Source organism: Lampris incognitus, chromosome 11 (assembly GCF_029633865.1).
Source record: "Lampris incognitus isolate fLamInc1 chromosome 11, fLamInc1.hap2, whole genome shotgun sequence".
NCBI classification, from domain to species: Eukaryota; Metazoa; Chordata; class Actinopteri; order Lampriformes; family Lampridae; genus Lampris; species Lampris incognitus.
In genome coordinates, this window is record NC_079221.1 from 23,187,798 (window position 1) to 23,206,196 (window position 18,399).

General features: G+C 44.2%; 1 protein-coding gene across 1 annotated transcript in view; it reads left to right on the forward strand.

Annotated features, from left to right (window-relative positions):
* Positions 1–18,399, forward strand: part of hdac4 (histone deacetylase 4) — a 218,972-nt gene that overhangs the window by 159,357 nt on the left and 41,216 nt on the right. Inside the window, exons 14-19 of the mRNA XM_056289300.1 lie at positions 2,789–3,058; positions 5,828–6,014; positions 7,644–7,777; positions 10,311–10,413; positions 12,548–12,594; positions 17,262–17,369. Coding sequence (XP_056145275.1) covers positions 2,789–3,058; positions 5,828–6,014; positions 7,644–7,777; positions 10,311–10,413; positions 12,548–12,594; positions 17,262–17,369 — 849 coding nt within the window. The remainder of the gene's footprint in view (positions 1–2,788; positions 3,059–5,827; positions 6,015–7,643; positions 7,778–10,310; positions 10,414–12,547; positions 12,595–17,261; positions 17,370–18,399) is intronic.

Consider the following 18,399-nt stretch of genomic DNA (forward strand, 5'->3'; position numbering starts at 1 on the left):
TAAGGAGCTCACTGCAGATGCTGAGTCGGTGGAGCTCTCTGGTTATCGTTGTTGTCTCACCTATTGTTTAATATCTATTAGACAAGGTTAACTTTTACAGAAGAAAAAATGCAGTGCATACCAGCTAATGCCAGCAGTGGCAGTCCTTATCAAGTATGTGATTCTTTATCAGATTAGTCGGCTACGTAATCTGGTTTAATCCTCTAAACATGTCTGTATGAATGATAATGCTTAGGCTGCTCTTAGCCTCTGCTGGTTGTCAGTAGAAATGGTACCCTGTACCAAAGGAAGGGTAACCAATGGTATCAAAGTAATAGTCACCAATGAAATGCTTTGTTCGGTGTTAGATATCAGGTATTCTTGCCAAGGCACTGGCCCCAGAACTTGGGAGATGGTCCATGGATGCCATACAATGGCTGCCTACTGTTCCTCATAGGAGGAGGATGGGTCAAATGCAGAGATTGAATTTCCTCACAGGGATTAATGAAGACTATCTTCTTCTTCTTTCTTTATAATGGAGACATAGAGATACTCAATAGGAAATCAAGATTGACCATGAGGCAGCGAGTAGCTGTATCATGCAATATCCATCCATTATCCAAACTGCTTATCCTGCTGTCACGGTCGTGGGGATGCTGGAGCCTATCCCAGTAGTCATTGGACGGCAGGTGGGGACACACCCTGGACAGGCTGCGAGACCATCACAGAGTAGCTGTATCATGCAACATCTTGAAAAATACTTAAAACACTGAGTGTGAAGTTTAATGGAAGGCGGTTGCATCATATTGTACAGTCATTAAATGGACAGCGTCCAGAGTGCTTTATAATCAATGCCTGGCTCATTTACCCATGCATACACACACCCACTCACTGCTGGCGGTGTCAGCCATGTAAGGTAACGACCAGCTCATCAGAAGCATTTGGGGGTTAGGTGTCTTGCTCAGGGACACATCAGCATTTTTGCAAGGAGGAGCGGGTGATCGAACCAGCAACCCCACAGTTACCGGACAACCTGCTCCAGCTCCTGAGCCATGGGCAGCCATGGCTACTTGAGACAGTTAAGCTAATACTGTGCTCGGCTCACTTGCTTAAAGTTGTTGTGGCTGTCGGTGTGTGTGTCATAGAGAGACACAGACAGACAAGCTGAGCGGTAGACAGAAAGAGACACACAGAGAAACAGACTTAATGAAGAAAACGGAAAAGAATCTAAATGCAAACAGGGACATCTACTGACACCGTGACAGTGGGAGGAATGGGGACAGGGACATCCAGAACTGGTTTCAAGTGATATCTAAATAGTAATACAAGTGTTTCGTGACTGACCCTCCTCTCTGTCCCTCTCTTATTCTCACTCTACCTCTCTCTCTTTCTCTCTCTGTCCCTTTCCTGTGATCCCTATGAGGTTTTCTCTATCTTTCTATCTGGTGTTCTGTCTTTCTAAGTCTTTCTCTTTTTTCACTCTCTCACCCGCTCTCTTTTTCACCCCCCCCCCCCCCCCCATCTGTCTCAACAGGTTTATTTAGTGTCTGCCCCCTCACGGTTCAAATCCCAGCAACTATTTCCTCTGTGAAAAGGTGGGTTGGAGAGGAGGGGGCCTGAGCGAGAGAGAGAGGCAGTAAGGCAGGGGCGGAAAAGTGTTAAAAGAGGAGCTTGTTTGGAGAAGAGGGATAGGGATGAGGCAAGAGCCCGTTCTCTGACGTCAATACACCATTCCCTGGGCGCTGTGCCAACCAGGCCCTTGTGTGTGTGTGTGTGTGTGTCATCTCATCTGCAAACAGTGGCTTACTCCAGTGATGACAGTAGACACCAACGTTTAGGGCTGCAGAAGTTGCTGTGTGTGTGTGTGTGTGTGTGTGTGTGTGTTTGTGTGCATGCACACAAGTTTCTGTATGTTTTAATCCTTTTTTTTGTCTTTTTTTTTTTTTGTCATTGCTGTGGCGACAGAGACAGTCCCAGCTGCCAAAACAAGATTCCAGCAATCAAGCCTTTCCCCTTCTCCTGTCTAGCTTCCTCCTTGCTTTGCTCTGTTTTTCTGCCTTTTTATCTGTCCTAATCAGAATATATCTTTTAAATTCATAAATAATCTGGGAAGAGTTTGATCTGTAAAACAGTCCTGTAAGCCATCATATCTCTAGGAATTAAACCAAAGTGTACAAAACAATACAAATGCAAACATTAGACAGACTTTTGTTTTATAATTTATCAGCGTTGGTCTCATTGTTAACCTCGTAAATACACACAGATTTCCTGTTATCTGTCACCTGCTCTTCACGTTAAAGAATCAAAACTTAGATTGTATGCCCTGAACCCGGTCTGCTTCAAACATACCGCTGGCCCCCAGTCTCTTTCTCTATCCTGTCTGGAAATAGAGCGGTTGTCTCCTTCATTCCCTCCTTTCTCTTATTTTCTGAAAAGTTTTCCTTTTCTCCTCCTTCCCTCCTACCCCGTCCTTATTGTTACTGAAATTATTTCTGTTTCCAGTCCCCCCCCCCCCCCCAGTTGTCTTAGACCATATGGGCTCAGTGCTTGTACATGAAAGTTGACTGCTATATAATGCATCTTCCTCTATTAACAGGTATTGAACTTACGTTATCCCATGTGTGGAAAAACGCAGAACATTTGACTGATTTAGGTGTCACATGGGGCCCCAAGTCAGAAATGTTGACATTATGGTTGAAATTATCTGGTGCAGGTAGCCTTTACTGACCTGGCGTCAACCCAATAGCCCAAACTGGCTAGAGCAGTGGTAAATCCCTCATCGTCATGCCACCTTCTCCCTCCCTTTCAGATGATGTCCAAGTCCAGTGATCAGGCACCAGCCGCAGGCTCTTGTGGTCCCAGCAGGCAGCATCAGATCCACCCTGAGGAGACAGAGGAGGAGCTGAGAGAGCATCAGGACCTCTCCTCATCTTCCTCCTCATCTTCATCCACCTCTATCCAAGAGGCAGGACCACCACTGCGGGCTGTGGTCATCAAGCAGGAGCCCCCAGACCCTCAGGAGCAGGATGAGAGGGAGCAGAGGGAGAGACAGGCTGAGCAGGAACACCTCTTCCGACAGGTAAGGGCCCTGAACAGGAGGTAGAGAGAAAGACAGTGAGAGAGAGAATGGAGAGAGAGAGAACTGGACAAAAGGAGGATGAAGCCCCAGCAGAGGAAAGTAGTAGAAGAGGAAATGGAAGAGGGAGAAAGTAAGTTGAATTCTTGGGCATAAAGCATGGAGAGCAGGAAGAGAAGTGGCATCAGGATGTGAGTTAAAGGGGTTAAAGAGAACCAGTGTGAGAGATGAAGAGAGAGATATATAAAAACCATGAGGCGAAGAACAGAGAAAAAGGCAGAGTAAAAGAGACGTGAAAGACAAAAGGGGGGGGGGGGAGAAGTGGAAGAAGGGATGACTGAATCACAGACAGGGATTAAGATGGAGCTCAGAGAGAGGAAGACAGACCACAGTAGGAATCAAAAGCAAGCACTGGGAATTTAGTTAAGTGAGTCAATTTATAAACAGATTGTGTTTATTACAAGGGGAAAAAGTACCCTGTTCAGTTATTATTGGAGGCAAATGTTTTTCCTTAAATGTACAAGCTCTGCAACAACACTGGTCTCTTTTCTGCTGTCCAAATGTGGCATCAGATCTCTCCTGCCATTTTGCTGTCTTCCTACATTCACATCAGTGGTGTCATCTATTTTAATCTGAAATAGAACACTGTACCGCACTTTTTTAGCCAAATTCTCCCATGCCTTCACATTCATATGACAGCTGAAATGCTGTGTATTTTTGGGGGGGGTTAGGCCAAATGGGAGAGATCCACAAGTAGCAACAGATGGAGCCATTGAATGACTGAAACACTTCACGCTGCATTCTGTCTGTCTGCTTGTCTGGTCGCCTGACTGCCTATCACCCATTGCCCCACAGGATTAAGTCCGTTTTTAAGCTATATTTCAAAAATCACAGAAATACACATCCATGCCGTCACGCTCTCTCACTCTCTCGCTCTCGCTCGCTCGCTCTCTCTCCCTCTCTCTCTCTCTCTCTCTCTCTCTCTCTCTCTCTCTCTCTCTCTCTCTCTCTCTCTCTCTCTCTCTCTCTCTCTCTCTCTGATGTTCATGTACTTGAACCCACACAAACTCACATTTGCATGGCCAGCTTGCTCATCTAATGTCAGTTTATTTTTATTTTTTTTGTGAATGGCCAAGGGCAAGCTACCACCTCCACACTATTATCAGATGGGAGCTAGGAGCCCTAAAGACCAAGAAACTGTATACCTATATATGCAAACTGTACGCACTTACTCACAGACATGCACGCATGCAATCCACACCTGCTCACACACATATAGTCTCTCACCCCTGCAAATCCAAATCTCACTTTTTGTTTCACTCCTGCTCAGTCTGTATGCGCTTACAAAATGAATGTGTGCATACACACACACACACACACACACACACACACACACACACACACACACACACACACACACACACGCAGAATAGAAAGCCTTTTCCTCTTCCGTCTAGCCAATCCAGGCTGCTTGTTCAGCCAAATCCAATCAGCCAGTCCTCTCTGTCTCCATGGTGCCCAGACTCCAGGCAGACACGCCCATTAGTTCAGAACAAGGAGAGAACTCTGCCAGTCTTTCTGGGGAGTACTAACAGCCTTCAGTCAATATGGATATTTAACTATAATTCCTAAAAAGTACGAACATAAAAAATTATAGTTCACTTTCGCTAAACCAGAGTTCTCAGAAGAGTAGCTTTAAAATCAAGATCATTATTTGAAATTTAATTGTCCTTTAGGAGTCGTAGCCATAATTTGAGTGGTTGTTATAAAGCAAAGGTTTGATCTCGTAGTTCTTTAATAATCATGTGAAGGGAGCTTGTAAGTAGTCGGGGTTTCAAAGTAGTGTCAAAGTTAGCTCTTCTTTCAGAATATGCTTGTTACTGTTGGCTTTAAGCATCTGAAGGAAGTACGACTATCATGAGATGACCAGTCACTGTTCATGTTGACCTGAAGGCCTATTATATTCTGTGTTTTTGAGAAAGCAAGTCAAGAAGACTGCTAAATTGGCAGCTAAATATTTGTGTGGACCAATCAGACATCGCTCAGGTCCCCAGCTAGGATCCTAATGTCAGAAGTCCTTGTGCCTGCAGACACTGTCATAATGAAGACCCCCGGGAAACGTATTATAAGCTTTCTAGTTGAAACAGTGTCTGTTTATAACTTGTACTTGTTCATAACTTAACTATGGTACCTTTTGGTAAGGGATGAGCCGTTTTATGTGCTACCCTGAAGCATTTCCATTTTGGAAATTAGGATGAGTTTTCAGCTGAGCCATCAAAACAATGGTTGGTTGTTCAACTCTGTATGAGATCAGAAAACTTATCATCTAGAAGGTTCCCTGGCTAAAATTGTCTATCTTAAATTTATTTTTCCGTTGGTTTATCTCACCATATTTATGTCTACAACAAAGTTTTTCTTCTTTTTTTTTCATTTTGAAATAAAACGCAATTCTTAATTCATTACTAACTTAGCCTGATACAATACTATATCTTATCTGCAGTTAAGCGTCAGGACGTTCATATTCTGCTGTGTCTTTGTATGTATATATCGCCATCATGTGGCAACGAAAAGTTATTACAGTTTAAATATTCAAACATATTTTATGCTGGTGTGTATTTATGTCCTATATGTGTGTACGCATCTACTCTTTTACGTTTCCCTTTTTATGTGTGTTTGTGTGTCACTGCATGCCCCTTGCAGTTATGTTCTTTTTTGTGTAATTCTAAGTGTGTGTGTGTGTGTGTGTGTGTGTGTGTGTGTGTGTTTAAGCAGCAGGCTCTGTTGTTAGAACAACAGAGAATCCACCAGCTAAGGAACTACCAGGCCTCAATGGAGGCAGCCGGTCTGTCAATCAACTTTGCTGGACATCGACCCCTCTCCCGGGCCCAGTCATCGCCGGCTTCTGCCTCCTTCCCCATGGTCGTGCAGGAACCGCCCATCAAGCCACGATTCACTACAGGTCCGTTGGATGGTAACGCTTTACATGACTACTTATTGAGTTATATCGTGACACGTGGTGACATCACACAGAGTTTATTATCATTAAAGGTGAAAATCGAATTCTTTAACTACAGTCAAGTCATTTTCATTTGTATAGCTCATTATCACAACTTACAAATTAGCCTCAGTGGGCTTTACAGCAATACAACATCCTGCCCTTAGACCCTCGCATTGGGTAAGGAACAACTCCCTTAAAAAAAAAATCCTTTTAACATGGAGAAAAAATAGGACTAAACCTCAGGGAGAGCAACAGAGGAGGGATCTCCCTCCCAAGATAGACAGACATTGTTGTGTGTACAGAATAAAACATAATATACAGAATACAACATTTAAAGAAGATAACAAACTTATAATAGCATTGTAAAATATATGAAGAATATGATGAGGAGGATGCCAAGCAGTGTCCAGATGCCCCCAGAACAGCCCAGGACCTGAGCCACGCGACCACCATCACCATGGAGACCTGACAGGAGGACACATAGGGGAGACTCACATCACACCATTCACATACACGGGAGAAGAGACAAGAAAAGTCACACATCATAGTGAGAGAAGGATGTAACAGTGAAACAGGACAACAAAATGAAATTGATTTGTAAGATGTATTAAAAAAAATGTGATGAGGGGGATTCCAAGCAGCGTCCAGGTGGCGACCACCATCACCATGGAGACCTGGGAGGAGGACAGACTACACGTGCACACAGGGGAGACTCACATCACACCATTCACACACAGAAGAAGAGAAAGGAGAAGACATCATTCAGAGAGAGAGAAAAGACATGTGAGAGAAGACAGCAGCTTGCAATAATTAATATACTCTATAATCTTGTCAGCAGAACAGTGGTTGGTAAATTCATTGAGACAGAAACCGACCTGCCATGCAGTACAGGTTGTGAAGTACTCAATTTAAAGGCAACTAATTGTAGGTTAAGGCAAAAAGATGACTTTTAAGTTTGGACTTGAAGAACTCAACAGATTCTGATTCTCTGATGGCAGCAGCTACTGGCTTCTGGGGGCAGGTTTGATGGGCGTTAACTAATTATAACTGTTTCTGAGTCTTAATGATCCCACTGCTTGAAGCCACATAGTGTAATTAGCAACCACACAATAGGTCTGTTGTGATATACATATATGTACAGGAATTGTATCTGCTTTGAACTCTGGGACTCTGACAGGATGCTCTGATCCAATCCACAACCACCCCAATACACACACACACACACACCACACACACACACACACACACACACACACACAAACACCACATGATACAGCTAATCTTGCACAGTGTCACCATACCTTTCTTAGAGGCATCTTGACAGCACTCTTATTATCCATCCGGAGCAGCAGTGACCCATGTGGTATTTCTTTTATGAGCATCAGTGTGTGTGCACATCCACTCACATGTGTTCTGATGCAAATGGAATCACTGAGACACGATAGACACAAAGAACAACTACTTAGATACATACATTTATGTGTGCTCTAATTACATGTTTCTGTGTGTGTGTGTGTGTGTGTGTGTGTGTGTGTGTGTGTGTGTGTGTGTGTGTGTGTGTGTGTGTGTGTGTGTGTGTGTGTTCCGCAGGCCTGGTATATGATTCTCTGATGCAGAAGCATCAGTGTATGTGTGGTAACACGACCAGCCACCCAGAGCACGCTGGTCGCATCCAGAGCATCTGGTCCCGACTACAGGAGACCGGCCTCAGGGCACATTGTGAGGTAAACCCACTGTTAAATCTCTCCACGGAGTCACTTGCTTGGTGGTTGGCTGGATGGACAGACAAAGAGACAAAAATAGAGCGCTATATTTAAACATAGATAGACATTCAGATGGATAGATAGAACTATATAGACACTGATGCAGTGATGGATGGATGAATGAATGGATGGATGGATAGATAGGTAGATTGACACATACAGTGCAATAAATAGGTGGTTACATTTATAGATACAGTAGATTGGTTAATAAAGTGACCGAGACATGCATACAATTAGAGACATACTGCAAACAGGCTAATTTCCCTTTTCTAGGCAGATCTACAAATATTAAGGTATCCAAATCAGCAGTTTAGATCACTGTATTATAGTAGAGCTGGAATGGGGCCAGTTTTTAAAACAGTTGCCTCCTGGTTTCATGTCTTTCTGTCCTCCTAACACATGATATTATACAATGAGAATCGTGCTTTCCTAGTCTTGCTTTTAAACAACAGTTTAGGTCAGAAGGTGCACTGACATCTTGTCTTTTGATACCCCTGGGGAAAAAACGGTAAAAACAGTCAAAATGCATTGCAGGATGTAGATGGCATGTCAAACTCTATTCCAAACTTAAACAATACGCATTGCCACGGAAAGTTGAATCAGTGACCTCTTCAGTCTCAACCGACTGCAGGTATCCCCACCTGGTCACGCGTCACGTCATTATTCATTGATCAGATAATAGTGCTCCACCTCTTACTGCACAATAATGCCAACAATGTCATCTTTTTCTTACTGAAGTATTTACAAAGTAATTGGTTTAAACGGGTAATGATGTCAGACTCGGTCACCATCTTTAATCGCGCAGTTCATCAGAAGTGTAGTTTTTCGTCATGGCCAGACGGTGGCAGGGTGTAGCCAATTTCCATTGGCCGTTATCCTTCTCATTGATAAAAATAAATCACATAGTTTGCAGCATGGACAGCTTGAAAGCCTTAGGGCTTCATTGTGTAATCCCCATTTCTTTCTTTCTTTCTTTTTTATGCCGCTGCTTTTTAGATCTGTAGATGAGATTTGAATTATGTAATGAGATTGCCAAATAAAAATATAATAAATAAATAAATAAATAGTGACTCAGAGTCGGACCAACACCACTAATTTTGAGGTTAAATACCAATAAACAGTAAACAATAATTTATTCAATAGAATTTATAGATCATAAGTTTAAAAGTAGAGGTTTAGACATGGTATGGTGGTAGTGGTAAGAGTGGAAGCTCGAGGACAGATGATCATGTCGGGGAGACTAGATTGCACTGAGGTTCAACCAAATTTGACCTCTTACCTTTGCACATGTGCTACACATACACTCTTGTGTTTGCATGCCAGCTAATACACGCTCAGAGTGCATTCATCTGTTCATGTTCTTTAAATGCAGTGTAATTTTGGAAACTGAGACATGATAGTCATTGCATCATTGTGTGTGTGTGTGTGTGTGTGTGTGTGTGTGTGTGTGTGTGCATGCACTTTCTTTTCCTGATTTCTCCCCAAGTCTTTTTTTTTTTGTGTGTGACTGGCCCGAGCAATCAGTGAAGCCAGCAGAGAGCAAGTCCCCTGATCATTTCACTGTGCACTTCCTCTCTCTTATTCTCTCGCTCTCTTCCTGTCTCTCTCTGTCTCCACGGTTTATTACCACCTGTTTGTCTTTCACATCCTCTCTATTTCTCTCATTTCTGTCTTGTTCTCTATCCCACTGTTCCTTTTCCTCTGTCTGTCTCTGTCCCTCTGTACTGTGTTTCTCTCTCTCTCTCTCTCTCTCTCTCGCTCTCTCTCTCTCTCTCTCTCTCTCTCTCTCTCTCTCTCTCTCTGGAGTGGTAGGAGGGGTAGTTCTAGTTGTAGTCAGGTCTGTGTCTAATCATGGTAAGAGCCTTATTTTATTGCAGGGACACTAAGAGGTTGTTGTCACTTGGATCAATCATTTCTCTTGCTTTCTCTCCTTGCTGTCGTTCTCACTTGCCCTTTCACACACGGACACACACACGCATACTTTCCTGCTTAAGTTCATACATTTGTACATTAAGGGTAAGCGTACTCGGATGCATGACCGCACACACTTTAGGGAATACACACACACATGCAGCGCGTGCACAAACCTACCTTTGGACCTCCATGTAGCCTGTATTAATCCATTATTACAAGAGGTATTAACCTGTAACCCCTTGGTGGGTGACCACCTCAGTCATTTACTTACCCTCTGTCCATACTGACATCTTATCTCCTCTCCTCTCTTCTTGGTTGCTCACTCTTTCTCTTGTTCCCTCTTTCCATCTTCCTTTATCCAACCCCATGGGTGCTGTAGCTTTGGTTGTGAGTGGGGTGACTGTAGATTGAAATTAAGGGAATAGGAATAGATGAAATTGTTGTGTGTGTATGTATGTATATATTTCCATTCTCTCTCTCTCTCTCTCTCTCTCTCTCTCTCTCTCTCTCTCTCTCTCTCTCTCTCTCTCTTGTATGTGATTCTTTCTATAACCTCACCTCTGTTCTTCTCTCTGTTCAGTGTATCCGGGGTAGAAAGGCCACTCTTGAGGAGTTACAGATGGTTCACTCTGAGGCCCATGTCCTGCTGTATGGAGCCAACCCACTGCGGCAGAAACTGGACTGTAAGACACACAAAAACACACATGTACACATACATGATTGCAAACACACACACATACACACACATGCACACACCCGACCTTTTTCCATGACATCAGCCCTGCAATTTCTTTACACATAGGCATCCAGGGTGTATGCCAGTACACACACACACACACACACACATTCTCTCTCTTTCTCTCTTTCTCTTTATCTCCTTCCAAAGATGAGTTGATCCCCTACCTGCAGATTGCATCTTAGCTCATTCATTGTAGTCAGCCTGGTGGCTTGCCACGTCCCTGCAAACGCTAACTGCTAGTCATGTAAGATTAGCCCTAATAAGCTGCTTTTGGCTTTTCATCAGCGGCACAGTACATTATGGTGAACATGTTCCATTCAGTTTTTATGATTTGAACAATGCCTTGAATCCACAGCATCTGTTAAATGAATCCGCCTTAATGCTTAAGCGATCTCTTAAGCAAGTGCAGTCTAATAAAGAACGGGAGGTGTTATGATCAGCTGAGGACTGATTGAAATAGAGCATTAACCCAAATGTTCGCTCAGTTACTTCTAACTGCTCTTTGGTGGCTACAGTACAGGTGCAGTTTATGCAGTCTTGTATATATGTGTGTGTGGTGTGTGTGTGTGTGTATGTGTGTGTGTGGGTGTGTGTGTGCACGCACCTGTGCATGCGTGTGCCTACACATAGGAAGGGACAAGCCCCCAGCCATTGTAGCTTTCATTCCAATAAAGACATAAATTCTGCAGCACTCCGCTCTTTTTACCAGACTCGAGTCGCGGGCCAGACACACAGGTGGCCCTGCAGGATATGAAAAAAAGGAAAGTGTAGCAGGAGAGGAAAAAAAAAAGTTCCAGGAACCACAAAGTGAGCACAGCCAGCCTATGGGGACAGCCATATTCTTAATAAGCACTCACATATTACATTTACTTATTCTATTTATAAACGTATTCTCTTACAACAGCATTGCTTTTGTTACTTGCATGTATTTCTGTCCACATGCGACAAACTGAAGGCACTAATATGCCAAAGAGAGAAACGTCATCAAAGTTGACAAAATATTCATATCATATGCCATTTGTGTTCAGTTTAATGTCTAAATGGTACCAGCTATTGTTTTGGGGTGTCCAGATAGCGTGGCGGTCTATTCCATTGCCTATCACCATGGGGATCGCGGATTCGAATCCCCGTGTTACCTCTGGCTTGATCGGGCGTATCTACAGACACAATTGGCCGTGTCTGCGGGTGGGAAGCCGGATGTGGGTGTGTGCCCTGGTCGCCTCCTCTGGTTGGTCGGGGCACCTGTCCAGGGGGGAGGGGGAACCAGGCGGAATAGCGTGATCCTCCCACGTGCTATGTCCACCAGGTGAAACTCCTCACTGTCAGGTGAAAAGAAGTGGCTGGTGACTCCACATGTATCAGAGGAGACATGTGGTAGTTTGCAGCCCTCCCCCGGATCGGCAGAGGGGGTGGAGCAGCGAGCAGGACGACCCGGAAGACTGGGGTAATTGGTCGGATACAGTTGAGGAGGAAAAGGGGGGGGGGCTATTGTTTTCCTCATTTCAATAGTTTTATATTACGTTTTTTTCTCATTCACTTTCGGTTGGTGATTTAAACAATTTTACTAGAAAAAAATCTCAAGTTAATTCATACAATATCTAAAATCATGCCTGTGTTATATTTTTGTGAATGGCATTCTAGATTTACATTTTAAGTTGAGTCACCTCGCCGCTGTTTGTAGCCACTTTGGTCAAACTGTGACCTCAGAGGACTGAAGTCATTGTTTTCTAACAGTCAGTTAGACAGATAGAAAAAAAAAAGTCTACTCACTGGTCCAGGATGTGGATTTGCTGTGAATACGGTGCATCTGAACGTGAGGGCAAAGGGAGAGGATGTTCCCATCACCTAGCCTCATTAAAGCACCGCCGTGCCTGCTCGCGCTGCTGGAAGAGTTCACGAGGTCAAAAGTTTGAGTCCAAAGGTCGTATTTGAGTCCACGAGGTTACCGCTTTACCTCTCTCGGATCTCTTCCTCTCTCTCTTTCCTTGACTCCTTCCTCACCGCTCCCTTTCTCTTCCCTCTCTTTTTCTGTCTTGACCTCTCTCGCTCATTTTCTGACTTTTCCTCTGCCTCTTTAGGTTCGGCGAGCCCCATGTTTGTTAGGCTGCCATGTGGCGGGATTGGGGTAAGTGTCTTTTATTTTTCTTATGGAAATGCCAGTACTTTTTACTGCTGAAGTGCAGTACTACCAAGGTAGTACATGCACCCACCAACGTCATGTGCCAGTGTCCTGTCAATGCATGATACTGCCTGATCATTTACTATTTGACTCACACTTTTTTTTTTATAACCTTTTTGAAAACTTTATTTTCCAATTTTCAAGTGTTTTGGAACAGGTATACAAGACACACAAACAACAACAACAACAACAACAACAACAAAAAGAAACATGTAGGAATCCCCCTCCCCCCAAGGCTCAAGAAAAAAAAAGGACTATGCAGGGATTTCTTATTCCAATTCCACATAATAACCATGTTTTTGAAGACGATATAAAGTTGCACCCATATATGTATAAATATTGTCGTTACAACCAGGTTAAAAACAAAGAAGTACATTCAATAAAAGGGAAAACCTTCAATAAAGTATGAAAGGACTCCAGGTCAAAGTAAAGTTTTTGCGGGTTTTACATGTATTTTATATCGGAGCTTTGCTAAAGGTAGAAAGGACAGCACCTCCCTTAACCACTGCAGAAATGATGGCGCTTTATTCGACTTCCAGTTGATTAGAATGAGTCTGCGTGTTAGTAACGAGGCACGTTTTGATTCCGTGTCAAATGGCGGGAAACTACACGGTCCGTCTTCATGTGATCCAACCTCATACGGCACCCAAACGTGTGATAAGATGTGGAGACATTCGGTTTTAGTACCATCAGATAGTACTGGGGTACTTCTCTCTTTGCTCTCTCCCTCCGGCCCTTCTCTGCCTAAATAATGGTACTATTTGTTCTACCACACAAAGAAACGCATGCCCACACTCATACATATACACATACTTGCACACACACGCAAAACACACACACCACCTAAAGCTCCAGAGGCAACAAAAGCTGTTGCTCTGCTTTGTGTCGAGTTGGTAATTATATCCAGATGTTTTTGCTAAACACGCTCTGTGTGCGAGCGTGGGTGCATTTGTGTGTGCGTGCACATATGTATTTGTGTTCATTCAAACGCATTTGTGCATGCATGGTGGTGAATATGTTGATGTGAGATTCTTTGTGTGATCAAGCCTGCAGTGGCTGAGATGGGCACCAGAGTTTGGAGTGTGTGTTGTCTTTTAAAGGCCATGATGTAGGGTACAACAACCTCACTTGAGGAAGTACTCGGGAAGGCATCGTCTCCATTACAGGTGTGTGGGTGTGTGTGTGTGCGTGCGTGCGTGCGCGCACGTGTTTGTTTGTTTGTTTGTTTTTGACAATGCGTGTTCATGTTGAGAATTGCCAAAGGCAACTCCAGCACCCCTTTCTCTTTCACCCACACACACATGCACGCAGCAACACACAGACACCACTCCCATAACCATTTTCACATCCACCCACTTTTTACACCTCTCTCTCTCTCTCTCTCTCTCTCTCTCTCTCTCTCTCTCTCTCTCTCTCTCTCTCTCTCTCCCTCTCTCTTTCTCTCTCTCTCTCCCTCCCTCTGTCCCATTTGCCTCCTTGTCTATTTCTCTCTCTCTCCCTCTCTCCCTCTCTCTCTCTCTCTCTCTCTCTCTCTCTCTCTCTCTCTCTCTCTCTCTCTCTCTCTCTCTCTCTCTCTCTCTGTGTCCCTGGACTCCAGCTTTTACTTCTCCCTCTCTCTCCTTTCAGCCCTCTTCCTGCCTCCACCTCCCTCTCACATCTCTCTCCTCCATCCCTCATCCTCTCTTCCTTTCACTCTCTCTCCCCCTCAGGGTTACTGGTGCTGTTGTGGTGGGAACCAGAAGGACCTCAGCCCTGTGCTGCTGTGTTCTGCTCTTTATAATGGCAAATAGAGCTAAATTGTTGTCTTCCTGTCGTACACACGCACACACACACACACACACACATACACATAGAAGGACATAGCTGAAATTAGGCTGTCAGCCAGATGAGAACCATCGTTTCTTCATTCCAACACGTTCCTGCTCTTTCTACCCCCTCACTTACACACACACACACACACATACACAAAATATATACACGTACAGACAAAATACACACCCACTTCTTCATTCCATTCACTTTTTCCTAACTTCTGAGTCCATGTTCCTGCCCTTGCTTTGGGCACAAACAAAATCAACACGGGGAATCATAAAACATGTTTCCATGTACTGGTTTAGACAACTGTTGCTGTTGGGGCTCATTACCTGGCTTAAACATAAGATTCAGTTCCCAATTCATTCACTCAACTCCTCAATATATATAGTCTTTTACTTTCTTGCTTTCTTGGCATCCTCCACATTGCTCGCTCATCAATAACTCTCTCTGTACCCCCGTCCGCCTTACTTCTCTTCTCTCCCCCCGGCTTTTTTTTTTCTTCTTCCTCATGCTAAATGCACCCCAGTCACTTAATTCATGACCAAGTCCTTCTTGGCACTAGTTGAAAAGAGCCTTTTCCTTCCCTGCGGATGGTATTATGGAGTCCTCCTCTGGCCTTGATCGCTGCTGTTACTGGAGGCAAGAGGAGAGCTGGCTGGCTAGCTCACTTGCTGTCTGGCTGAAAGGTTTGCTGGTTTAAACGCTGGATACCTACCTAGCTTGATGACTGGCAAGCCGGGCTTGACACACTTGCTGATGGGTTAGCTGCTGGAAAGCTTAATGGCTGACTGGTGGGCTGACTTACTGGTTGGCTTGCTAGCTGACTGGGGGTAGCGTATTCAAATTAATCCTGGTATAATGCTAAAAAGCCCTGAGGAGCCCCAACATCAGTGGTTCCATCACATGTGTGTACAGTACACACACACACACACACACACACACACACACACAAACAGACAGACACACAAACAGACAGACACACACACACACACTTTCCTTTTCACTGCCCTCTGTCTCTTCCTTTGCCAGCATCTTCCCTCTGTGTTTATCATGTCCTCCATCTGCCTTCAGTGTCCGCCATGCATGATGGGAGCTATATACTGCCCTCTTCATGGCTCTGCTTGCCATCAGTCGTTTAGGATTCTAGTTTATGGGACTGCGTGGTTTAGACCTATGTGTGTGTGTGTGTATGTGTGTCTTTGTATTTACGTGTGTGCTCTTTGCGGTGATTGTGTCTAGGCCGGGCATGCCTAAGCACTAATAAGTCTTGACTCCTGCATGGCTGGCCTCTGTGTGAGCACGCATACGCAGAACAACCCCCATAGATGGACATCGTGGGTCAGTTGTTCTCTTGCTCATCGAAAAGAAGTCTCGGCAATCAATCTTGCCTCAGAGAATAGTGTTCCTTCTCTTTATTCAAACTCTTTTCTGTGTAAGCAACTTAATTATCTCTTTTTTACTGTCCACAGAGTTGTTTGTGTGCACATGTCTGAAACAAAGTCAAGTCGTCTTCGCCAGTTTTTTTTTTAAAGCTTTTGTTTACTCCTTGTGTTTGAAGCACCAGATGGGTAGAGCTTGCAACACAAAACATGAAAAGTCACACAATATTATTATTACTATTACAACTATTTGACATTTTCACTGTTGGTAAACCTTTCTGTGATTTGTACCTTCTTCTGATCATCACCTCTTTTTGGCACACTCAGTTTTCCTGATGAATGGCATCCATCAGGTAAAAATATATATGGAGATAATAGCCAGATAATATATAAAGTTGGCAATCTCCAGAAAGCTCTCAGGATCCTATGGCACGTGGGTTTGTACCTATTGGACCTCAAAGCAGACACTCTTGAAGCAGCCCAGACACCCCAGATGCATCATGTGACAAGTTAATATCTGCAGACATTGAAGAATTTTGCTGATCTAAACAAAGTAAATGACTTATCACCAAAACCCTACGCCCCAGATATGTGTATTCAAAACATGGGAGCTGGGCCAGAGTTGTTTCAGTCGACTTCACTTGTAGAGTTTGTGTGTGTGTGTGTGTGTGTGTGTGTGTGTGTGTGTGTGTGTGTGTGTGTGTGTGTGTGTGTGTGTGTGTGTGTGTGTGTGTGTGTGGTGCATTATAATTGAAACAAACCATTGACGTTATGAACAAAGAACCGAGGAGAGATGGACAGAGAGAGTAAATGTCTTGTATTACATGGAGAAGCATGCCACATTAGAAGATGCAATTTTGGGAGGGGTGTCCAGGTAGCATAGCGGTCTATTCCGTTGCCTACCAACACGGGGATCACTGGTTCGAATCCCCATATTGCCTCCGGCATGGTTGGGCATCTCTACAGACACAATCGGCCGTGTCTGTGGGTGGGAAGCTGGATGTGGGTATGTGTCCTGGTCGCTGCACTAGCATTTCCTCTGGTTGATCAGGGCAGCTGTTCATGAGGGAGGGGGAACTGGGGGGAATAGCGTGATCCTCCCACACGCTACGTCCCCCTGGTGAAACTCCTCACTGTCAGGGGAAAAGAAGCAACTGGCGACTCTACATGTGTCGGAGGAGGCATGTGGTAGTCTGCAGCCCTCCCCGGCTCGGCAGAGGGGGTGGAGCAAAGACCGAGACAGCTCGGAAGAGTGGGGTAATTGGCCGGGTACAATTGGGGAGGAAAAAAAGGGGGGGGCGGACAAGAAGATCCAATTTTGATTAATTCCAACGGTGAATTCCAAAAAAAAAACCCTTGAAATGCTTGCATGTAATAAATTTATCTTTTTTATAACAAATGAGTTTGGTGTGTTTGCAGGTGGACAGTGACACCATTTGGAACGAGGTCCATTCATCTAGTGCAGCTCGCTTGGCTGTGGGCTCAGTGGTGGAGCTGGTCTTCAAGGTAGCATCAGGAGAACTCAAGGTTAGTTCTAGTGGTTCTGTCAAATGAATGGACTAAATGGACTGTTCCAAATAATGTATTCCTGCATTATATTAACAGGGCAAACTGGTCTGAAATAGTTTTTTTCTCTCCCAACCTTCTTGATGATATCTGTGGTACAAAGAAATAGGGGCTAAGTGAGAGCTGTTGCTTCTTTGTCCTTGCAGAGACCGTCTTTAGGGACCGCGTTACACCATTAAACCATGAAATGCCCATCTTAATGCACTCAGCTCATTATTTACATGTTTCATTGGTGTCAGCATGTTACTTGCACATTTGGTTGTCATTCCATATCAATGGGCAGTCTGCCAAACTGCAAATGATTTGAACATAATTCAGGTATTGAATGTCAACCAACAAGACATGTTTAGACCACACACATCTACAGACCATCAGCAAGCAGCGAGTGTCACTGAACATCTTGTCAAAATTGAATCGGCCAACAAACGGTAATGTATTAATTTGGATGCCTTTTTAGCCGCTAATACTCTCAACACCATGAGATGCAGGAATGTGCCCCCCCCACCCCCCGTACCAATCATCCCTAAGGCTCTTATTAGCACCCCACAGACAGACGCCCTCCCCCATCTTGCTTTACCCACCAGCCAGCCTTCCTGTGTCTGTGGCTGCGCCTGGCAGCGCCCGCATAATGTTTGAACCCAGCGGGGCGGCCTGGTGCGCAGGCATTGTGAGTGCTAACAGTCACCGCTAACAGTCCTGCTTTATTAGCCTCACACCACAGCCACCTGCAGAGCAGCAGTTGTGCTTAGTATTAACTTAGTGCTGCCACACCACAGACTAATGACATTCCTCAGAGAGACAGTAGTCCACCATGCTCAGATCCACATGGTGTTTGGCAAAGAAAGTTGTCTTTCAATACTTCATATACATGTGGATAGGATTACTGTAAAAAAAAAAAAAGGTCAGGTTTGTTTTTGTTTTTTTCTTACAGCACATTGCATATTCTTTTGAGATAATGCTACAGATTATGGACTTTCTTTTAAACAAACAA